This window comes from Spermophilus citellus (genome assembly GCF_964194105.1).
Source record: "Spermophilus citellus genome assembly, chromosome: 10".
In the NCBI taxonomy this organism is placed as follows: domain Eukaryota; kingdom Metazoa; phylum Chordata; class Mammalia; order Rodentia; family Sciuridae; genus Spermophilus; species Spermophilus citellus.
In genome coordinates, this window is record NC_138197.1 from 23,725,975 (window position 1) to 23,751,359 (window position 25,385).

A 25,385-nucleotide genomic window follows, 5' to 3' on the forward strand; every position below is an offset into this window, starting at 1 on the left:
GTAACTTGGCCTCACCTTCACCCAGAAACAATAACCTTCGTTTTCTTTAGTGACAAATCTACTCTTGGCTCAAACAAGGGTCTGAAATAATTCAGCATCTATTTTTGGCCAGTCACATCACCCATGGGTACTAGAGTCAGGTGCCCTCCTCCTGTGTAAGACAGGAATCAGGCTGGGGTTGGGAGAATGATCTGTTACTCTTGACTAGTTAAATGTGTATAGTGGAGCAGCATAAATAAAAAGACACAGCCAAGAGGAAGATGTATATTTAAAATTCCTCCCCTTCATTTTCTTCTTCAAATGAATCGGTCCCCACTTCTTCATAATCCTTCTCCAGGGCAGCCAGATCCTCCCTGGCCTCAGAAAATTCTCCTTCTTCCATTCCTTCTCCAACATACCAATGCACAAAGGCCCGTTTGGCGTACATTAGGTCAAACTTATGGTCAAGGCGGGCCCATGCCTCCGCAATTGCTGTGGTGTTGCTCAGCATGCAGACAGCCCGCTGGACTTTGGCCAGATCCCCTCCTGGCACCACGGTGGGTGGCTGGTAATTGATGCCCACCTGGGGAACAAATGAGGAAGAGCAACAGCAGAATATGCAAGTCAGCCAAAAGATAACTCATAGGGCATGTCTTGTAACAAGGTATGTTAGTGAGTCAGGGTCCTGTGTGTGGAGAGCAGACTGCAGGGTGGAATGTGAGAGGAAGGAACCCAGAAGTTGGGAGAGTGAGCAGGTAGAAAGAAGTGGGCACTAGAGAGAAAAGTAAATGGTATTGGTACAAGCAAATTCCAAAGCAAGGGCTGGAGGATTTAAAGTCTGGAAAAGAAAAAGAGAGGGCTGGTACCAGGAAGAAATGTGAGTGGAAAATAACAAAAAAGACAAAGGAAAGCAATGAATAAAGTTATTATTTCATGGGAGGTAGACTATATGATTTGCCTCTAAAAGGGAAGGAAATACCTTCAATTTCAATCACTGGAATTGAAATTGTTGTGAAGTTATTCTTTTTTACTTTTATATTTATATATTTAGTTAGTTGTAGATGGACACAATACCTTTATTTTATTTATTTATTTTTATGTGGTGTTGAGGATTGAACCCAGTGCCTCAAACATGCCAGGCAAGTGCTCTACCACTGAGCCACAACCCCAGCCCATGAAGGTTATTCTTCCCAGATGATGTCTGAAGTTCTTCTTAGTTGTGTGCAAATAAATTTGGGTAAGTTTCTCTGCCAAGGGTGAAGAGATGTGTAAGAAGTCATAGGGATATTCCAGAACAATAAATTTAAAAATCCAAAGGTCCTTGGGGATTACATTAATATAAGCCAGGCCTTGTTATGTCTGGAAAACAGGAATTCTCAGAAGAAAAGTAAGACCTCCAAAGATAATTAAAGGTCTTGCCTGAGAGTAAGCTAACTTCCCAAGTTCTGGTGGCATGTCAGGGTCCTCCCAGCTAACCCCAGCCCAATCTTATGGTGGGCTATCATTTTAGAAATCTCTCTCCTTCCCACACAGATATTCCAAACCAAAGCCAACACCAAGAATTGTAAGAAACTGGAAAAAGGTGACAAATGGCAAAATATGAGGGACACTGAGAACCAAGAACTATCCAAACCTACTGTGCTCCTGCTCAGGCCACCATGTGTAAATTGACAATTAAATTCATTGCTTTAAAATATATATCTTCTTGATTGTAGGGGGTGGAAGTGGCAACTGGAAGTAGTAAATATTGGTAGCCCCTCAATTGAATTCACAATGTTTTATCATTCTTCTTAAATGCAGTGGCATCTTTGTGATAGAGGGCAAACTAAGATAAGACAAAGGACCAAAAATGAGTAGGAGAAAGATAATGAATATAAACCCTGCCACATCAAATATTTTGCCACATCTGGTCCTGACCAGCATAAGACTTGTGCCTGGAGCCAACTCTTCCCTTTTCTGAACAGTACCAGCCCTTGATGGGAGTCAGGTGTGGACAAATACCCTCAGAAAGAATGTCAGAGGATGAAGTTTAGCAACATTCACTCCCCTGGCAGTGCTAATGTCACCTTATTTATCTTTCTGGACATGAACTCAGAACAGATGTTCTATCTGTTTAAAATAAATGAGAGAGAATGGGAGGACATCTCCTTCTGTCCTCATTTCCCCCACCATCCCAACATCTCTGTATATTTTTCTATCCCCTCTTTATTCTCCTACTAACTTGTATTGTTTATTTCCATTTGAAAAGAAAAAGAAAAAGAATACCATTTTTTAAGACCTTGACTACTTTTGCAAGAATGACCAGAACAGCCACATAAAAACAGGCATAGTCTTGGGGAAGGAAGATGAAAAATGTAGCCAGGAGTAGAACAATGAGAAGGAATGCTACACTCCCTTGCTCTAACAGAGAACAGTTACATCTTGGTTGTCAAGAATGGAAAATGTCAGGGCTTTATGACATAAGTGACTCATGTAATAAACAAAATATGCCCCACTATTTCTCCAAATTAATTAAGTCTTACAGAATAGGTATTTAATTTCTCAAAATAAACTGGGGGAACACATTTTTTGTTAGAAGAAAAAATTATTCCTCTCTAACAACAAGAATAACTTAGTCAATTCTAAAATTAAAATACACCTGGGAGTGGAAAATGTCTATTAAAACTAATTTAACATAAATTGAACTGAATCATGATCTCCAAAAGCATTGTGATTCAGGTCCATTCCAAAATCATTACTTGCTCCTCAGCTTTAAAACAAAATCAAAGATAATAAACCAATTTAAAATATTCTCAAATTCATGTTTTCTAAATTTTTTTTATAAGGGATTGAACCCAAGGACACTTAACCACTGAACTATGTCCCCAATCCCTTTTAAAATTTTATTTTGAGACAAGTCTCATTAAATTGTCCATGCTGGCCTCAAATGTATGATCTTCTTGCTTCACCACCCAAATCATTGGGATTACAGGCATAGACCACCATGCCTGGCTCTAAAATGACTTAAGCAGACAAAATTTCAACAGCATTTGTGTCTCAACCAAAGATGAATGAAATTAATTTTACATGTGGTTTCAGTTCCTCTCCCCATATCAACACATAAAACCTGAGGCTCCCAAGATTTCATTCTACCATTTTTTGTCTTCTGTTTCTGCTTTTCTGGTTATGTAGCCCCTTTGTAATTTATCAGCTCTCACCTTGAAGCCTGTGGGACACCAGTCGACAAACTGGATAGTCCTCTTGGTCTTGATGGCAGCAATAGCAACATTCACATCCTTGGGCACCACATCTCCCCGGTACAGCATGCAGCAGGCCATGTACTTTCCATGCCTTGGGTCACACTTCACCATCTGGCTGTTGGGCTCAAAGCAGGAGCTGGTTATCTCAGCAACAGAGAGCTGTTCATGGTAGGCTTTCTCAGCAGAGATGATGGGAGCATAGGTGACTAGGGGGAAGTGAATGCGGGGATAGGGCACCAGGTTGGTCTGGAACTCAGTGAGGTCCACGTTGAGGGCCCCATCAAAGCGGAGAGAGGCTGTGATTGAGGACACAATCTGGCTGATGAGGCGGTTGAGGTTGGTATAGGTGGGGCGCTCGATGTCTAGGTTCCTGCGGCAGATGTCATAGATGGCTTCATTATCTACCATGAAAGCACAATCTGAGTGTTCCAGTGTGGTGTGGGTTGTCAGGATGGAGTTGTAGGGCTCAACAACTGCAGTGGAGACCTGGGGTGCTGGGTAGATAGCAAACTCTAGCTTGGACTTCTTGCCATAATCAAGGGAGAGGCGTTCCATCAGCAGAGAAGTGAAGCCAGAGCCAGTGCCTCCACCAAAACTGTGGAAGATCAGGAAGCCCTGCAAGCCAGAGCAAGCATCTGTCTGGGGAAAGCAGGAAATGAGAAGAAATCATGAAGACAAGTTCCGAGAATTCTCCCAGGTAACAAATCCTTCCCTCTGCCCCATCCCATCCGACAACATTTTTATATGAGTGAAATCATGAAAGCCTTGAAGAAATAAGGAAACACAAAGGCAGTTGTTTTGATCTTGGGAGGAGTAGCTGAATTATGGGATAGCAAGCTACACATGCCTTTAGGAACATGAAAGTTTCGTCCCAGCAGCTTAGTTAAAACAGGAATGAAAATTTCAGAGCCACAGTGATCAGTGACTTTGCATTTTGAGAGCCCCAAATTGCCCACCACCCTGGCCCTATGATTCTGTAGGAACTGTTTACCTATACCTCTCAACCCAACCTTGAAAGGGAAGTCAGAGTACCAACTTAAGAAAAGGAGTTAGGGAACCTGAGGTTTCCTTTTTTATTTTATTCTATATTGAAAATTTATAGCTGTGCATATTTATGGGGTACAAAGTGATATTACAGTTTTTACATACACTGTGGAATGACCAAGTCAAACCAACCAACCCATCCATGTGCTTCCCAGTTGTAAAAACTTGAACAAGTTATTGAACCTCTCCAAACTTTTGTTTGTTCTTGATTAAAGTGGAGACAAGAAAAATATCCTCATCTTGAGACAATTAGAGAAGAGAAAAGGGGAGAGGGAAGGAGTGAGAAAAGGGAGGGTAAGAGTAGAATGGAGGGTAGATATGATCAAAGCATGATAGAGGTAAGTATGGAAATACATAGTGAAACCTATTATTTTCTACAATTAATGTGTTAATAATTATAATTTTTTAAAAGACTATGATTTCCTGTAAAAAAAAATCCTTATCTTACAAGGTTATTGTGATAATTAAATGAGATAGCATAATGTTTTGAGTAAAAATCTGATGCTTATTAAGCATTCAATGTTAGCCTATCAGAACAAAGAGAATTCAGAGTCATAGAATTTTTCCATTGAATATGATGTATTATTTAATCCAGTGCTTCAAAACTTAGTAACACTACAAATGGCTTTGAGACTGATGACCTCTATGAGAATCCTCTAAACAAAAAAAGTAAACATATACAAAAATGTAACATCCTAAGCACCCAGGTTAAAAAAGAAAAAAACTTCACTACATCCAACATTTTCCATCATACAAATTAGGAAATAGGAGCTTAAACAAAGTGACTTTGCCCACAACTCAGAGCTTTCTAGTCAAATCAACCTGGTTCAAATCCTAACTCTGCCAACTTTCTATCTGTGTAAACCAAGCTAAATTATTTAACCACCCTGGCCCTCAATTTCTTTACCTCTAAAGTACAGGGAAGAGACCTCCTTTGTATGACTATTAAGAAAAAAAAAATGAAGGAATGTTCTTGATATGTATAATATTTGCAAGTCCTCAAATGTGTAACAATTTCTTCCTCTCCTCTTCTAACTTAATGATTTGTAAACCATTATTCCAATAAGCAAGGCCTTAGCCTTCCTTATAGTTGGAATCTTCCCCAGATACCACCATACAGTATTGATAGGTACCTTCAGGAATCAACCTGTAGGATAGTGCATGATATCTAGGTAGGGGAAAGGCATCATCCTTGGGAATGCCCTTTACAAAATATAAAACCAGGGTATAGCTCCATGGTAGAGTGTGTGCTTAGCATCCATGAGGCCCTGAATTTAATCACCAGCACTGGAAAAAATTCCCAAACCTTAAGTGCTCTATCCTGTAGCCAGAAGTCATATATAGCTCCATCTACCCAGCCTTATCCAAGAGATATAGATCCAAGCCTGTTCACTCTAGCCTAACTCACCAATCTTCTGTCCCAGATGCTTACCAGCTTCCGTATGCGGTCCAATACTAAATCGATGCTCTCCTTGCCCACTGTGTAGTGACCCCGGGCATAGTTATTAGCTGCATCTTCCTTTCCTGTGATCAGCTGCTCTGGATGGAAGAGCTGGCGGTAGGTTCCTGCCCGAACCTCATCTACCAAGAGAGGGGGACCATTAGGTCTTACCACCTGGTTTCCAGAGGAGAAGCCTTCCTCCCCATTAGACTATCATATGACACCCTTCTGGCTTTGGTGTTGGAGATTAAGCCCAGTGCCTCATGCGTTCTGCCTGCCACTGAGCCACACACCCAGTCCAAGACATATTTTTTAATGCTTTTAAGCAAAATTGTACTCCAGGTCGTGGAAGAGCAGAAGCCTTTAAGAGGCCTTCAAGGGGGCTCTGCTTACCTCCAAGGATTCACACAGGTTAGGCACAAGGCAGATGAAGATTCATCCGCCTCACCTCATCATCTCTTTGGGATTCCTCTACTCCCCCTTCAGAGAAATCATTCAAGTGTGCAGTCACCTGGGAAGGTGACCCCCATATTTTGCATTTGTACAAAACATCCAAAGGGTAGAGTACCTGTCATTCGTTGCCTCTAGAAACCACTGTTCAGGTGTTATAAGCATTTGTCCAGATATCTCTGTGCAACCTGTCTACCCCTTGCTTGATGAACCAGCCTTAAAGCTTAGGAAATTCTGCTGTGTAACTAACTGAATGAGATTTATTCTAAAACAACTGCAACACCTGGCTGTGAATATGCTTGCTGTTTTATCATTTTATATGTAAGGTACTTCAAGGTTAGACCAGACCTGTGAGAATAGACTGCAATTATTATAAAATCAGAAACCTACACTGTGGGAAATTGACTAATTAGGGGCTTATTATAATTTCCAAAATTATTTAGGTTTTTTAAATTATTAGCATTTAGTGACAGTCTTGTTCATTTCAGACTGTCTCAGCAGGCTTAAGGGGCACTTTACATTGTAAAGATTAACAGGGATCCTCAATCCCTATTGCAAGATTCCCTAAAGAATTGACAGAAGTCACAAGGGCTGGTGGATTCTAGTTGAGCCACCCCCACTTTTTAGCTTCCTTATCTTTCATTAAGCCAAAGCCTCTGAGGTTTTGTATTGTTTTCTGTGGAGGGAATCTTAACCCATACTCACCTACTACAGTAGGTTCCAGGTCCACCATGACAGCCCGGGGCACGTGTTTCCCATTGCCAGTCTCACTGAAAAATGTGGTGAAGGAGTCATCGTCGTTGATCTTGCTGGCCTGAGCACCAAAGGTGCCATCTGCCTGGATGCCATGCTCCAGGCAGAAGAGCTCCCAACAAGCATTGCCAATCTGAACTCCAGCTTGACCCACGTGGACAGATATGCATTCCCGCTGTGGGGAGAGGACAATATCAGGGTCAGAGAGCCCTGGCCACAAATTGAGGCTCCACATCTGCGGACCTGTCTCTTCCTGTATTCAATCTTCAGGACACCCATCCCTCTATCCATGCCACCCTGTAATCAGGTGGTATCTGAGGTTGCAAGTGCCTGGGAACAACTGCAAATGGACCAAAACTTGGGCTCCAAAGAAGACATTTTTTTTCCTATGGTTTTCTCTAAAGTTTGCTGTCCATAGTTAATTCTTTGTACCAGGAAGAAAAAAAAAGCTACTGCAGAGGTGAAACAAGGAGCTAATTCTAAACCATCAGACTCTGATACCAAAGAAACCCATGAGAATAGCAGAAAATATTCCTAAGTTTACTACCACACCCAGCGGCAGCATTCACATTCATTAATACTAATCCTTGACTTGACATCACACACACACACACACACACACACACACACACACACTCAGACTAACAGATCAGATGAATACTTATGGAAGGAATATGGTTTGGAGCAGTATTATTAGTGTCATTGGTGTTATGGTGACAAATGTAGAAATAAGAAGAGATCAGTACACCATCAAGGGAAGGTTGAGGGGCATAAATTAGGCTCTTACCAAATTCTGACAAAGTGGAAAATTCTTTTTGGAGCCACCATTATCTACCCCCTTGGCCTATGTCTGGCCAAGTGTTAAATAAAGCTAACCTTTAGAGTATTCTTATCTTTGTGCTACTCTAATATGAAGCCACAATTACCTGATTGATCTTAGTACTTAATGCCTTAAGATGGGGAGGTGTGTGCTTAACTAGAAACACACCATGAAGTTTCACTAGGAAGATGAACTCATTTTCCCTACCCATATCCTGCCTGTGGAGAAGCAGTGGCCAATATAACAGCTCTGTGTATGTGACACTCGCCAGAACCCAACCTGGAAGCATGTGCTTGGTCTGTGGGTTTCTATTCTTATCCATGACCTGACTTGTCATTTTCCAGCTCTAAGTAATTCAAGCCAGGAACAGAGCCTCCAGAGAACACAGCTGGGCATGAAAACAAGTAGAGTCCACATCCAGGACTCCTGGGAAGTTGGAAGAGTCTCCAAGCATAGCAACATTCAAAGGGTCAACGGTGTCAGGACCCATTTCTCCCTTATTCAGTTTTACAGCTGAGTCCCTACTCTACACCTATCTGTGCTAGAGCTGACTGAGAGTTGCCACTTGCCCTGGGTAAGAAAAGAGCATGGGCATTCACAGCAGCCAGTATGGAACACAACCCTGTACAGAATACCCAACCCAGCTGTATTCCCCAGTGTCCAGGGAAAAGGCTTCATTCACAAGGTCGCCCACATTCCAAGGTTGAAATCTTGCCTTCTCAATTTACTTGCTGTGCTGTGCAATCTTAACTGAGTTACTTACTCTCTCCTCATCTGAAAATAAATTAGCCATAATTGCTATTATTGTTCTTGTCTTTACCATTATTATTTTCAGCTATACTCTCTTATAGCTCTTTTCTCCACCTATAGGAAGCAAGAAGCACCTATAGGAAGTCGGAGAGCTCGGGTTTCCATTCTTCACTCCTTTATTTTGAGGTCTGTTCTCAACCTCCATCTTAAGACTCTATTCAGGACTTAGAAAAGCACATTTTGTATACATCAACCAGCCCAAAACCAGCGTGTTATTGACCCAGACCACATCTCACATTCAGCAAGCAACCATGGCTTCCTAGAGAAATATTCAAAACTTAGGGGACATTAGAGAGGCTTGAAAGGAGCCTCATCCTATATCTTCTCCTAAGTGACAATATCCTTCATGGCCCTGACCCTTAGCTTTTTGAGCCTTGTTCACTACCATACCCCAACCACCCTCTAAACCTATCTCAGGGACTGCCTGGTCCCTGGGCTGACCTCTCTTCTGGAATATTCTGGGTCTTTCCACAGAAGATAAGGAAAAGCAAAGATCACAGGATAAAGAGTAAAGAATCTGGCGGACCTGAAACTACTAACATGTGACATTTACATCAAACTCTGTTTGATGCCCTCTTTAATCTCATACAGTTAATATGCATTTTCACAGATAAAATCCCCTCCATCTCTGTCACACACAAACACACCCTTAAGAAAAGAACTGTTTTATTTAGTAAGACCCTGTCTCAAAATAAAAATTTAAAAAGGGGATAGGGATGTAGCTCAGTGGTAGAGCATTTCAGTGTGAAACCCTGGATTTAATTCTCACTACCACAAAAAAAGAGAAAGGGGGAAAGAGGAAGGTCTCTTAATATTATTCCTTACTAACAGAACCAGTGAACCTTAAAGCAATAGAGAGTTCTGGGTCTGAACTGAGGAATGTACCAGATAAGTCTGAAGTATTTTATAGAGCCTGAAAGCGCAGAAGCTAACAAAGACTGGGATGTCAAGCCAACTTGAAGAGGCTCCCACTGCCAAAGACAAGCACCAAAAAGAATAATGAAGGAGTGGGTATGTAACTCAATGGTAGAGTACTTGACTAACATATGCAAGGCAAAGCCCTAAATTCCATCTCTAATAGTGTGGGGACATGGGGGAAGGAGAAGGACAGGCATGGTGGAACACACCTGTAATCCTAACAACTTGAGAGACTGAAGCAGAAGAATTGCAAAGTTTGAGGACAGCTTTAGCAACTTGGCAAAGCCCTATCTCAAAATAGATGTTTTTTAAAAAATGATGTTGCAAGTATAACTCCGTGGTAGAGCACCCTTGGGTAAAATCCCTAGTACCACCAAAAAAATTACTTCTTTTGAATATTTTATACACTCTATTTCAATCAAGTAATGCCATTATTTTTTATTGAGACAAGATATATAAAAAAAGATCCAAAAGATGTTCTCCTCCACCTGCTCCCACCCTGGTGCTGAGGACTGAACCAAGGGCCTGGCACATACAAGGTAAGCACACCACTGAGCTACATCCCTAAACCTATTTTAAAATACTTTTAACACAGAAGATAAGTAAATATGGAAAAAAAATAATTCTTAATATTATATCTAAATGATAAATATATAGGTGGCATTATACTCATCTACTTTCTGGATGTTTGATATTTTTTAAAGTAAAAAGCTAAATAAAACAAGAGTAGGAGTAAGGACTCCATTCACCTTTTGAGGGTCCAGGTTCTTCTTGCCCCACTTCACACCATCATTTATTGAACTAACATTTATTAAGACCTTAATCTGTGAGGTCAAACAGTAATTTCAAAGTTGCATGAAGAAATCACAAGTGAAATCACAAGTTGTCTGAGGCTTTATGGAACTCTGAGGTCCGTACTCATGCTCAACCTTCCTCTGGGCCTTCGCACCTGCTTCTGGTCAGGTGCTATAGATTGAATCTGGAATGTTCCCTAAAGGCCCAGCCTTTTCTAAAGGACTGGCACTATTTGGAGGTATTGGAGTCATTCAGAGGTAGGACCTCATGGGAGGACTTTAGGTCACTGGGAATTTGCCCTCAGAAAGAATTGTGGAACCCCAGTCTTTTGCTCTTCCTCTCTTCCCCTGTGTAGCCATGAGGGTTGTGATTTTGTTCCCACCATGACATGCTGCCTCGTCATAGGCCCAAAAGCAACAGAGTCAACCAATCATGGACTGAAACCTACAAAACTATGAGTCAAAGTAAACCCTTTCACTTTATAAGAAAATTATCTCAGGTTTTTATTATACTGACAGAAAACTTACTAACACCTAGGGGAACAATGAACGTTTCAAAGCTCCGCCACAGAACTCCTCTAACTCAGGCGCTGACCTAGCCTCCTCCAACCACTCTGATCACTTATGCATCTTTCTGCCTGGAAGTTCTGCATAAACACAGAACAGACCCAGTGCAAATGTCCTTGGGAGACCAATCCTCATTGCCCAAGAAAAGGCATCCACCTTTCATAACCAAGGATGTGATGTTAGCTTCAAAATATTTAGGATTCTAGTGCTGGATTGGCTTTATGTTCACCTAATATGATTCCCCCTCCGTTATTTTGCAGACAAAAAAAAAAAAGCTGGGGTTCATAAAGGTATGTAACAAATTCACGAGTTCACAGCTCTGCAGCAAAAAATCCTGGACCAGAATCTACGACTTCAGACCCCATCCTGAATTCTTTCCTTTGTACTGAACAACCTTCTGCCTCACTTTCACTCTGAATTTCCAGGGCCTTGAGATGTGCACACATTCACATCAGTGCCAGCCTGATGGTGGACACCAAGATCAAGCTTGTAGAGCAAAACTACAAACAGGAAAAATTCTAATGCAGAGAGAAACTGAGAATGGATCAGGGTAGTAACCTAGTTGAAATGGATCATTTTGACAGAACCAAGGAGACTGTTTCTCCAAACCAGTGTGCACAGCCATTGGCAGGGGGAGGAGGTACTAGGGCAAGGGCAAGCTGACCCAGCAGAAGATATTTAAGTCATATGTTTGCTTCAAACTCATATTTCAGGTTTCCTTCTTTAGCCAATTGGAGTGTTTTCTCTTCTCTTCTTTCTCTCTCTCTCTCTCTCTCTCTCTCTCTCTCTCTCTCTCTCTCTCTCTCAAGTTTTATTTTGAATCTGGGCTTACAGAGCCTCAGACAAGCTCTGCTCTCCTGGGGTCCCAGTGAGGAGCCCCCTCTGTGCTGCTGAAGCTAACAATCCAGAAGGTGAAGAAGATAAGGAAGTGGATAGACCTGGGAGTCCCTTTCCTCAAGGAAAGTATGACATCCTCTCACACAGACTTAGCTCTGAGAAACCTACCAAAGTCACCTACTCTGTTCATTCCTACCACAAATGTTTTTTGTGCTGTTACATGCAAGAAGGCATTGAAAGGTAGTAGGCAAGTCCCTGATGTGAATTGCTACAATCCCCTTTACCTCCCCATCATTGCATTTTTCACACCATATTATATAGTTGCTTTTTCAATTTTCTGGCTTTTCTAGTACAGAGATTAAGCCCTATGGGGATAAGGAACACAATCCCCAGCACAAAGCACAGTGCTTGAATGTTAACAGGTACTCAATGAATTTAGAGATGATTAGAATAAGAAACCCTCATTGGAAATGCCATTTAATAAGGAGAGTAGCCAGTGCCCAAGAAGTACATAGATCAAGCTCAAAAGAGTTCAAACGAGAAAAAGACAACTGCTGGCCTGATTTCCTCAAGAAGGAATAGTCATAGGGACATGGGACATGCCAAATGCCAAGATGACCTATGGGCATTTAAGAGAGTTTAAGAGCAGTGTGACAAGAGACAGAAAAATTTAGGGCAGGGACCATGGCCACAACTGCCCAATTTGTCTGAGGTATAGGTCCCTGAAAGGCAGAGGAGATGAAACATCTGTGCCCCCTATGACCAAGCTGCATGGAGAGGAGAGCAGACATTTTGCAGAACATTGAAAAAAGAAAAGAAAATTCTAGAACTTTGCAGGACTTTTCGAATTTCACTGCAAGAAACCTTTCCCTATGCCAATTCTATTTAATATTTGGCTTTCCATTTTAACATGCCATTTCTCTTTGCTCTGTTCTCAGAAGATTAAGACAAACTAATCACTATCCTCAGTAGAAGGCTTTGAAGCTTTAAAAATCATTTCAAAGAGCCTGGGGTTATTGATCAGTGGTAGAGTGCTCACCTAGCATGTGCAAGGCCCTGGGTTCGATCCTCAGCACCACATAAATATAAACAAATAAAATAAAGGTATTGTGTCCAACTACAATGAAAAAAAAAAAAAAAAAATATATATATATATATATATATATATATATACTTTAAAAAATCACTTCAAAGTATCATGAAACAGTAAAATTGGCATATTATATGGGAAAAGAACTGATACAGCCAACAGTGTTTGCATGTGAAAACCTGAAACCACTCCACAGTCCCCTGACTACTTGTGTGCTCAAATACCTCAGTTGCTTTTAAGAAGCCTATTATTACACCAAATTATTTCTAGTTGTCAGGCTAGAATAATACATCAATATATTTTAGGACCTAGGTCAGAGACAGCAAGAGAAAAGTAGATCCCCAGTGTTCCAGTAGGATAATTAAAGTAAGAACAAATATGATTCATGAAATTGTCTCTGCTCAGGAGCCTTCAATTAGAATTATCTGGAACCATTAAGAACAAAGAATAGATAGCAAGCAAGAAACAGCAAGAATAAAGAGATGGCTCAGGAGAAGGGCTCAGATTATAGGCTCCGAAGTTAAGGCAACAGGACTGACCTAAGACCTACTTTAGGATGACAGGGGTGTTTGGTAAGTAGACTCCCAGCACAAAAGACCCTACGATGTCAAAAGGGTTTTAACTGACCTTGGGGCAAGCATAGGAGTCACAGGAGAAATAAGCACTGCCCACTGCAAGTTCCAATTCTCTTCTACAGCTCATTAACTGGGGAACATCCTAACATGGAGATACTAACCGAGGAAATGCTAACCACAAAGCCATAGTGTTGTCAGTCCCTTGACAGCCCCAGGGAAAGGGAGCAGTTGATCCACTTCCTCCCATTAAGCCACTGCATCCTCCCAACCTCCCCCATCACTGGCCTTGTATTCACCAGCTAGTTCCTCCTCAGAAATTATTTTTAACTTTTTACTTTCTTTTCAAGGTCACTCAGGGGCACCTCACATTCACACTCCAGCTCTGCATGGGCCTTACCTGAGCCTGGAGGTTTCCCATCAAAACCTACAAATGGGATTATACCTTATTAGAATATCATCTAAATAATATAATAATAGGCTTACTGGAATACAGGGCTGCAAATATTTGAAAATTCTGTAAAAAAAAGCCAATTAGTATTGTATATTACTTTTCTCAGGTTTATGAAATTGGAAAAATTGAATTTGTGTTTGGGGTTTGACATTATAAGTTTTTCTACATGCTCGAATTAAGTTTTATATGAATTAACTATGGATATTCATACATCAGGAATTAAAAGCTTGGAAAAAACTTTTTAAAAATCAATTTTCTAAAAGATCCAATTTAATGAATGTATCGGTTGCTTATGGCTACTGTAAAAAAAAAAAAATGCCATGCATTGGATGGTTTAAAACAAAAACAAAACTAAGTAAATAAATTAATTTAAAAAAAAAAAACCCTAACAGTCCTTTCTCACTGACCCAGCAGTTTTGCCCTAGCTACTGCTCTGTGAATGGAGGCTCCTTCACTCAGAGGTATGCCCCAGTGAACTCCTGCATTTAGTAATGGAAGGAGGGAAACAGCAGTTATTTGCTGTCTGTTAGGAATCCCACACAGTGCTCTGAGGTCAGATCACAGCTATGACTGCCTATAAGAGGCAGATGACAGAGGGCCACAGACATGGCAGTGCCACGACACCCCCAGAACACTTTCCCCTCTTCTCTAACTGCCAATCTTTATAATGAACTATTATATGTATCAGGATCTTTGTCATCATTTGATGCCGATTCCCATCAGAACTCAACTGGTGCTCCCCAGTGCAGAAGTAATGAAGCTAAGGAGGCTGTGTTACAGAATTCGAATTCCCACCTCTGCATAGACCACAGAAACTCCCTTGCCAGGTATCATTGACCTGCCCACAATTCTCCATATTATAGCCCCAAAAAAAGTGTCACAGTCTCAGTTCCCAGGAGAGCTGCTCCCTAGGACATAGGCAGCAGATGGGAAAACTCAGCTGTAGGATTATCCTGCTGATCTGAGAGTTAAGAACAGAGGCTCTGAAATTGAGTGGGTTTAGGTTTGAGTCTTCTTACCAATTGTGCAGTTTGAGGCTCCAGTTTGGAAATGCTAAAGGATATTGGTAGTATGGTGTTGTGGGTGACTAGGGAGAAGGGGAGTGTTTCACAAACACACCAAAAATGTCCATCTGTCTAGTAACTGCAGGAATGCCTTTTAAAAAATATGCATGGGGATTAGTTATATATTTCTTATTCAGAACCTACAAAAATTCCAAGGCTAATAGAAAGGAGAATATGGGGGACAGCTGCCTGAAACTTAATCCACTAGAGGAAGAAATCCACAGGGTGGGATTCTTGGGGTAAGTTGTATAAATGTATCATTCTAGCTTTTTAGGAATGAGTCAGGGGCAGTGGGTATAGCTCAGAGGTAGAGCACTTGACTAGCAGAAGCAAGGGCTTGAGTCCCACCACCACAAAAAAGGGAGGGGAGGGATGAGTCAAAGTATTATTTTTTAAAATATCTTTTTAATATGGACACAATATCTTTATTTATTTTTTTCTTTTTAAATATTTATTTTTTAGTTGTAGTTGGACACAATACCTTTATTTTATTTATTTATATGTGGTGCTGAGGATCAAACACAGGGCCTTGCATGTGCTAGGTGAGCACTCCACCACTGAGCCACAACCCCAGCCCTCTTTATTTTATTTATTTTTATGTGGTGCTGAGGATTGAACCCAGTGCCTCACATGTGGGAGGCAAGCACTCTGCCACTGAGCTATAACCTCAGCCCCCAAAGCATTTTAAGGCTCTATGAGTAGAAAGTATTTAATAAAAAAAAAATGTTTGCCCATATGTTTGCTGGCACACAAGGAAATGCTTTCAATAGAACCCACTATACAAATCTTAGTGTTTCAAAATAAGTAAAAGATACTGCCTTTTTGAAATATTCAACCATTGGTTTTTTTAAAAAATCTTAAGCACATTTCAAAATTTCTTAAGCATGTTTAAAATAAGATTTTACTGTTTCTTAAAGTTTTTTATTTGCCATATATTTTCAGAAATTCATCTATTGCATGCACATGGAAATTTGTGTAAGGGCTGGATTATGATCCTCAGCACCCCTTGTATGCTTCCTTTAGGCTTTTCTTGGAAAGTAACTATGACATTCAGTCAAATTTAAAACATGCAAAGGATAGCACTTTGAAAATTATAAAGCAATAGCTACATGCTAGGCATTATATAAATTAAATATAAATTTTAAAGTATGTGGCCTGGGATTTGCTTTGAAATAATGGAAAGGGTTGGTAATTGTTGAAACTGGATGATGCATATAATAGTTCATTATAACACTTGCTCTTTTGTATATGTGTGAAATTCTCAATGATAAAAGGGTTTTTGTTTTGTTTAATACCTTTATTTTTTTTTATTTATTTTTATCTGGTGCTGAGGATTGAACCCAGGGCCTCACACATGCTAGGGGAGCATTCAACTGCTGAGCCACAACCCCAGTCCCTGATAAAAAGTTTTTTAAGAATAAAATCTACGTGAAGCCTTAGAAGTTTGAAAACGCTTCATTTTATAGATGAGAAGAACCATCTCAGAGAGGTTAAGTAACCTTCTAGAAGTCACACAGTTAACTGCAGAGCCAGGAGCCAAATTTTTGAACTCTAGCTTCTGAGGTCCTTCCATGGCCCCACACTAGGGGCCTCAGGCAGAAATAGGTTCCTCTGGCCATTATTCCCAAATTCTTCAAACTCCCAGGCGGTACTGGAGCCTGCTGGGGAGAGGGAGGGTGCTGGAAGAAGCACTGCTAGGGCCAGAGCCAGAAAGCTCTGGGCTCTTTCCAAAAACAGCAGGGTGAGGGGGAGGAAGGGAGGTTCTCTGCTGGTCTCCTTTGTCACTGACACCTGGAGCAAGAGTCACCAGAGAACCTACCTTGGCCCATGAAATATGCTTATTCTGCCCGCACCCTTCACTCTGAACCTTTCCGAACCACCTCTCTACTGCTGAAATATCAGGGCTCTGGGAGAGATCCCTGGGTTTCCAGACATTCAGGCAAAAGGATTGGAAGCAAATTTAACCCGGCGGGGCTGGAACTGCACAGTTTGTAGGGGGCCTCTCTGGCAAATAAGATAAGCAGTTGTCAATAGAGATGTAGGTGGGGAAGGAGCCGCCACTGAGTCCCCCCCCTAAGCCAGGGTAGGATGAGAAACCAAAAGGCTGGACTTGGGAGGGAGACTTCTGAGTGCGAAAGGCGTCCTGACCCTGACTTTGACCGCTAGAAAAACTGGCGAATTGGCACCGGCGCTAGGTGCCTGGAGCTGACGGTGCCTGGGCAGCGGATTGCGCCTGGAGGACCCAGCGATGCTGGCGTTGAGGGTTCCCCAAACTCAATCCAAGGATACAAGCCGAGAACAACCTCAACGTAGAGGAGCTGTGATGCCCTAAGTCCCTTATCACTTTCTGGAACCCTGTTCACATTTGGTTGGATTTGGGGACTTGACTGTACCACTCCCTGAGCCTCTCCGAGCCAAGCAAATGGTCCGGAACCCCTGGGCTCCATTTTTCTTCCCACTCTGGTCCATAAGCTGCCTATCTGGGATCCTTCAGAATCTCCCTTGGTTCTCCACCGGGCTCCCCGTGGCCTGCCACCTCTCATCTGCGTGCACAAATCTCCCTTGGACTCCTTAAGGGGCAACTCTCCCTGCTCTCCACTTTCGCCCACACGACAAAGGTACTGACACCAAGTGTCTCCCGCCTTAAGGTGTGTGCCCCCTGACCCTGAACTGACACTCTGCAGGAGACAACTAGCTCCGCGGGCCGAAGTGACGAATCCCCACTCCCAACCCACCATATGAATCCGCGGCTCTTGACCCAGCACTTGCCCCGTGCTCCCGCTCTCGGTCCCCGACCCCAGATGCCCGGCACCAGCCCCTGGAAAGCTCACCATCGCGGCCGCTCTTCTCACCCGCTCGCTTCCCAGCTGGGCCTGCCCACCCCAACTGCTCCAGATACAGCCGTCTCCGCTGTTGTGACACACTGGGCGGGAGGGGGCCGGGGACAGACATGCCGGGCCAGCAGCTGCCCTGCGGCATCATAGTGCCAGCTGAGGGGAGGGACCCGGGCAGGTCATAATGGCACTTCCCCGCCCACCGGCGACTCAGCTTCAGCTCAGCCGGACTCCTTGGTCCAGCGGTCCTGCCCCGACTTCTAGGGTGCAGCATGCGTTGGGTTCCTCTGCGCTCCGCTGGAGAGGCAGTCCTATTAGCAAAGCGCACGTGTACTCATTCTCCACATACACTCTGGAAGATCAGTCATTTTAATTCTGGCTGCTCAGTAAAGCAATGTAAAAATTCCACAAGAGAGAATATTATTTTTCCCCAAACTCTCGTTTTTTTCCTGCTGCCAGCACTAGCTGGCCCAGGCAGAATAGCACCATTTTCGTTGACCTCAGTCACCCTCACTCAGATGAGGCCAGGAGTGATCAGGCATCTTGAAGGACTCACAGGCCAGTTGCTTGTTATCAGTGTGTACTTTGGCAGATTGTTAATGGTGCTTCCACCAAGGCCCGACTGGTTATTGAAGAATTAAACGAAATGACAAGCATTCAGCTCCTGTAACACAGTAGGTGCTCCAGAATGTATCTGTTCCTATTTTTACCACATCCACAATAGTGGGGGAGCCCTACACTATTATTTTCAAAACTAATTGATTCATTCCTACCTGATGCCTTCCTACTTTTAAGCACCAAATATGCCCATGTCACCTTTCCTAAGTATACCAGATAACAGGGTTCCTGCTACCTCTTTGCTGGATAGTAGGACCTCCTCTTTGTGGCCACAGATGATGTTGAAGGGCAAGGGAATTTATTTGCCCTCTAGTTGGGAAGAGATGGGAGGAAGTGGACTTGGTCTTAAAGAGCCCCTCTGTACACTTTAGATGTTGGTCACTTCATCAAACCCATTCTTCTTTCCCCTTGCCTCCCCAAACTGAGTGGGTGGTTGGATGGTTCTTGTTTCTTGGTCTTACTGCAAAATTCCCCACTGTGAGCCACTTCATGCTGAAGGGTGTAACCTAACTTCTGTCCCCTCCCACATTCCTGAGGCAACTGGAACCTTGCAGGCCGATTGATGATGAGACAGCCCCCTCTCAGCAGGACCATTTGTTTCCTAGGAGCAGAATTGCCCTCCTTCAGAATCATGGGTCTGATATATAAAGGTCCTGAGTAGCAAGTGGAGATGGCCTCCTCAAGAGATAAGAACATACCTGGAGCCACCTAGCAGAACCAGATCTGAAATAATGACCAATCAGACCACAGTTTGACAAGACCGTTTGATCTGGTCAAATCAGTATCCAGAGACAGGACTGAGATGCAGATGACCAATAAGTCACTGCAAGCAATATTGTTTTTTTTCCTGAAGACATTGACATTATGGGAGTCCTGGGTCAGAGGTACAACTCTTGGGGGGGTGTCCCCAAAAGAACAGGTCTGACCACTTACCTCAAATCCAAACAGAAAAGATAATGATGAAAAGCAGGAAAGGAACTACAATCAATATGGCCATGTTGAGAGGTGAGATCAAGCATCTCAGTCCTGTCTCTGGGGTACTGATTTGACCAAGATCAAACGGTCTTGGTCAAACTGTGGTCTGATTGGTCATTATTTCAGATCTGGTTCCGCTAGACAGCTCCAGGTAAGTTCTTATCATTTGAGGGAGCCATCTCCACTTGCTGCTCAGGACCTTTATCTATCAGACCTATGATTCTGGAAAGAGGGCAATTCTGCTCCCAGGAAACAAATAATCCTGCTGAGAGGGGGTGGTCTCACCATTGATCTGCCTACAAGGTTCCATTGTTCCTGGAAGGTGTAGAGTAATAACAGAAGACTTCTAGATGCCATTCCAAGGGGTCTAGAACAGGATGTTATAAAAGCTGGCAAATGAATGTCCCTGCCAATCTTGAAAATACTTTAATTACTCTTATCTTGGTGTCTTTAGCCTGGAAGCAGGGAGATGAACAGCTTCAGATGAACACTCTTTAAGTCATTAACATGACTGTGTGCAGTGTTAAGCAGGAATCTGACCCAAATTTTAAGGTAATAAAAAAGACAAATACAAAAAAAAAAAAAAAGCAGAAATGCCAAGCATTTTCCTGCTTTTAGTTACCTATTGGCATCTGCCAAGCAAAGGTACTTTCAGCAAAAACAGCTTCTAATTCTGTTACTCTGCTGATAGAGCTGCTTTGACCGGATGTAGTGATTCCAAGTTTCCAAGCACAAATTGATATTTACTTTCCTGACACTCATAAGAGGTGCCTATCTCTGGCCAGTAGAGAATAAAAACAGTTTTTTTCCTTATGCATATAACAATTTGTTTGGCTGACCAACTGTTCACAGATTTTCCAATTAATGCATTTCTTAAGGATAGGACACATGTTTAATCATCTTTGCATCTGAAGGGGTACCAGAATATAATGATTTGCCTGCTGATACATAGAGGACTTAATAAATTATCATCAAACCATCTTATCTACACCTTGAATGGGTTTTGAGTAAGCCATGACAACACCATAAAAGCTGAATCTTTTGGTTTCAAGGAGATAAAAAGAAGTTTACCAGTTGTAGACTGAATTGTACACCCCAAATTTATATGTTAAGCCTTAACCCCCAATGTGATTATTTGAAGATGGAATCTTTAAGATTACAAGAGATGATTAAGATTTTAAAAAGTACCTGATATGTCGGTGCACAACTATAATCCCAGTGACTCAGGAAACTGAGGCAGGAACATCACAGGTTCAAGGCCAGCTTCATCAACTTAACTCAAAATATTAAAAAGGCTATGGATGTAGCTCAGTGGTAAAGCACTTGTCTAGCACATTCAATCCCCAGTACCTCCAAAATAAGAAATTAAATGAAGTAATGAGGATGAGGCCCTAAAAGACTAAATGAAGTCATAAAGACAAGGTCTCATAAAGACTGACATCCATAAAAGAAGAGGAAGAGACATCAGGAGTGTGCTCACACAGATGAAAAGTCATGTGAGGACACAGAGAGAAGGCAAATATCTACATACCCAGGAAAGAGGCCTCAAGATACACCAGCCCTATCTGCACCTTGATCTTGGACTTCCAGCCACAGAAACATGAGAAAGTTAAGTTTCTGTTGTTTCAGCTGCCCATTCTGTGGTATTTTCTATGGCAGCCCTTGCAGACTAAGACAGTGGCCTTCAATTCTTTGGCCTAACAAACATATAGCTCTTTTCTGTTAAGCCCTCCTTCTTCAAATTATTTGACTTGTGAAATCCCAGATCTATTATTGAAATATCCCCCATCCCACCCTACCCTACACTTTTTTCCCTGAGTAGAAGTTTGGAAGAGTAAAAGGACATGATTTTTTATTCCCTTGATGTTTAGTTTTATGTATCCATATAACAGAGGCTCAGAGTGCCCAAACATTAATCAAATGTTCTGGGATTTCTGTATGGGTGTTTCTGGATGAAATGAACTTTTGAATCAGTGCACCAAATTAAGAAAATCGCATTCCTTCATGTGAATGGGCGTCATCCAATCAACTGAATACAAAATGATATGAAAGGACTGAATAGGAGTGGACTTCTTCCTGCCTGGCTGTTGGAGCGAGGACATTGTTCTTCTTTTGCCTTGGTACTTACACCATCAGCTCTTCTGAGTCTCCAGTCTGCTCACTGTAGAACATATAGCTTCTTGGCCTTCATAATTGCATAAGTCAAATCTTTATAATAATAAGACTGAGGGTGTAGCTTCCCTGGTGGTAAAGTGTTTCCCTAGCAATGTGGGTTCAATCCCCAGTGTTACAAATATTTTTTTTTAAATCCAGTTAGGATGTATGAATGTATTTCCTCCTTGTATAAATTTTTGTTCTGTAAGGTAATACTATCCAATGTAATAATTATAATGGTGACCCCAAAATTTGAGCCATATTCATTTGAATAAGAAGGTAAGATAATTTCTATTATTCACCAAGGAAAAGAGTCTTCATAATATTTATGTATTTAGCATAATACATGTATATTTAGCATGTATCATTTGCATAATAATTATACAGAATTTCTTGATATGAGCACCTTCTGTATCACCTTCTGTATACCAAAAGTCATGCTAAGGATTTTCTGTGCATTCTCTTCTACTCCTCACAACAAAACCTCTGAAATTAAAAATGTATTGTCTTCACTTTAGGATGAAGAATCTGAGGCTTTATCAAGAATACAAATAATAATATATGTTGGCAAGGATATGGGAAAAAGGTATATTCATACATTGTTGGTAGGACTGCAAATTAGTATATCTATTCTGAAAAAGCAGTATGGAGATTCCAAAAAAAAAAAAAAACTAGAAATGAAATCACCATACAATGCAACTATTCCACTCCTCAGTATAAACTCAAAACATCTAAAATCAGCATACTATAGGGATTCAGCCATATCAATGTCTATAGCAGCACAATTTATATTATATATATGGAACCAGCCTAGGTGCCCATCAACAGACGAATGGATAAAGAAAATGCTATATATACACAATGGAGTTTTACTCTGTCTTAAAGAAGAACAAAATTATGGCATTTGGTGTCAAATAGATGGAACTGGAGAATATCATACTAAGTGAAAAAGCCAAACCCAGAAAGTCAAGGGTTGAATGTTTTTTCTCATATGTGGAAGCTAGACCAAAATAAGGGAAAAAAAAGAAAAGGTGGGGGGGTATCCCATGAAAATAGAAGATTAATGGATAGAGAAAGGGAAGGGAGGTGGGAAGGAAAAAGGGAAGAACAGTAAAATGAATATGACCAAACTTTCCTGTATACAAATGAATATATCACAGTGATTTCACCTTTATTTATATTCACAAGGCACCAATTTTAAAAATCTATAAATAAATAAAAGATCAGTATAGGAAAGGGAGCAGGAAGAAGGAAGTGGGGAGGAAAAGGGGAAGTACTTGGAACTGAATTGGAACAAATATGTCAAAATGAACTCCCAATATTATGTATGTCTATATTGAACTAATAAAAAAGAATCTAAGGCTTAGAAATGTTAACTGTTGCCCCTCATCATACAACTGATAAGTGGCAGAGCAGGAGTTTATACCCTGGGGATCTGACAGCAGAGGATGAACTCACATTTAATAATTTACTATGAACTAGAACTGGAAGGGCAAAGCTTAGATAGAAAGGGCTTCTTTATTCTCTCAGCTTAGACCTCGAGAGTTCAAATATCTAGGATGGTACTGCCAGATGAAGGGTATAAAAGATGGAGTTCCCCCTGCAAAGGGAGCCTAGGAGCCCTAAGGAAAAGACATAGGAAGAGCCATCAATTTCCAGGTACCCACACTGCTGGGGTTAGCCTGTGAATTCCAGAGAGCAAATAATATCTTATCATCCATCATCTAGATTCAAGCACTTGGCATATGTAATTAAATTGGTTATCCCCTAGCACCTTAAGAATATACATATTTATTTATTTATTTATTTATTTATTTATTTATTTTTTAAAGAGAGAGAGATTTTTTAATATTTATTTTTCAGTTTTTAGCGGACACATCTTTGTTTGTATGTGGTGCTGAGGATGGAACCCCGGCCGCACGCATGCCAGGCGAGCGCGCTACCACTTGAGCCACATCTCCAGCCCCCAAGAATACACATATTTAAATGTTAATATTCCAACTTTGAGTCCTGTTGTATACATCACAGGACATTAAGGGAAGGAAAGGGTAAATATTTTGGTCACAGTATCACAAACAAAGTAGTTCCCTTTTGACGTATACATGGATCCAGCATCAGTAATCAAGAGATCACCAAAGAAAACATGAATCTCAGGACAACTATGGGAGCACACAGTCTTAGCTGGTCCTTCTTCTCCATCAAAGCCAACCTTGGGGGATGAGGGATGGGTTGTTTTGTTTTAAGTTACAGAAGGTTATATCTTCCTGCTGGCTCTGATTCTTCTCTGTTCCCACTCCTCTCAACTGGTTGATATCAGAAATTACAACTTTCTAAAATTCTTTAGATTTTAACTTTTGCTTCCTGTTAACCTGCTGGAGGGTGGGGGGAGGGTGACTAGGGCTTTAAAATGACCCCAGTCATTCACACAGAACTCAGCAGAAGAAAATTACTAATCTGCTCTTAACTCCCAGCTCCATGTGCTCAGGCACTTGACAGACTTGCCAAGCACAGAATGTTCAGGGACCAAGAAAAAACTTATCTCCTTCACAAATTGGCTCAAGTAGATTAGACACCAGAACCTAACCTCTTACCCTCACTTCATCTAAGACTCAGGTAACCATCTTCTTCAGCTGCCAGCCCTGAAAACAGTACCAAGAGGTCTGTGTGGGATAGAGTAGCACACAGGAAAGATAAGGCAGTCAGGTCATTGTTTTTCCTTCTCTCTGACATACGTGGTGTATAGTTTATTTTTCACCATTCTCAATATTTCTCACCTATCAGATATTGAAATGACTTGTCAAATTGTCTCCCTTTGTTTTTCTTTCAGTTATTTCACATATTGCTATAGAGTATTGCAAAATGATCTAATCTTTCTGGATCACACCCTGGCAGTATATTACAAGAACAGAAAAAAAAAAACCTCCTCTCACTATTAATGTTGTAAATCCACTTTTGAAAACTGTCCCAAGAAATACCCCTTCCCCACAAAATAGTACTGTCATCTTAACTGGTTTTCCCAGGACTTAGTGATTTATAGTATTTTCATATGCTATCAGTTTAGAGCTATGTTCATATTAGCAAAAAGTTGGAAAGAACTGAAAGTTACTTCTATGGATTAGTGGGTTGAAATAAATCCCTCCCCAAAAATATGTCTACCCCAAACCTCAATATAATATTACTTGGAATAAGAGTTTTTGTGGATTTAATTAAGGATATCAAGATGAGACCATGATGGATTAGTTTGGGTCCAATTCAAAACCATGATTCCTTTAAAAAGAGAAGGAGAAGACATAAAAGAACAGAAGAAAACTGAATAAATATAGAGGCAGAGATTTGAAATATATTGACCCAAGCCAAAGAACACAGAGCCACCAGAAGCTGGAGGAAACAAGGAAGGATTCTCCTCTAGAGCCTTCAGTGAGAGACACCTTGGTTTTGAATTTCTGGCCTCCAGAGCTGTGGAAGAATAAATGTCTGTTTTTTTTTCTTTTAATATTTTTTTAGTTGTCAATAGACTTTATTTATTTATATACAGTGCTGAGAATCAAACCCAGCACCTCACACATGCTAGGCAAGTGCGCTACCACTGAGCCACAACCCCAGCCCAAATGTCTATTATTTTAAGCCATTAATTTTTGATTTAGTACAGCAGCCCTAGGAAATAAATATATATGGTAAGGACATAGAGAATGATGGAAGTGAAATAGAGGATGTTAGTATATGGAAAAAGATGCAAAACTCAAAAATAGTAGATATGTGTTTATAATGAGTACATATGCATGTACATTGAAGAGACTATCTAGACTATTTTATTTTATTTTTTTAATATTTATTTTTTAGTTCTCAGCGGACACAACATCTTTGTTGGTATGTGGTGCTGAGGATCGAACCCGGGCCGCACACATGCCAGGCGAGCGCGCTACCGCTTGAGCCACATCCCCAGCCCTAGACTATTTTATTTTTATGATTATT

At 41.2% G+C, this 25,385-nt stretch overlaps 1 protein-coding gene across 1 annotated transcript; it reads right to left on the reverse strand.

The window, feature by feature from the left end:
* Positions 1-250: 250 nt before the first annotated feature.
* On the reverse strand, positions 251-17,983 carry TUBA8 (tubulin alpha 8). The gene is given in 6 exon segments (XM_081310943.1): positions 251-562; positions 3,177-3,857; positions 5,695-5,843; positions 6,859-7,081; positions 17,664-17,774; positions 17,776-17,983. Coding segments are annotated over 6 exon segments (1,623 nt in total). The 5' UTR covers positions 17,941-17,983; the 3' UTR covers positions 251-268.
* Positions 17,984-25,385: the final 7,402 nt, after the last annotated feature.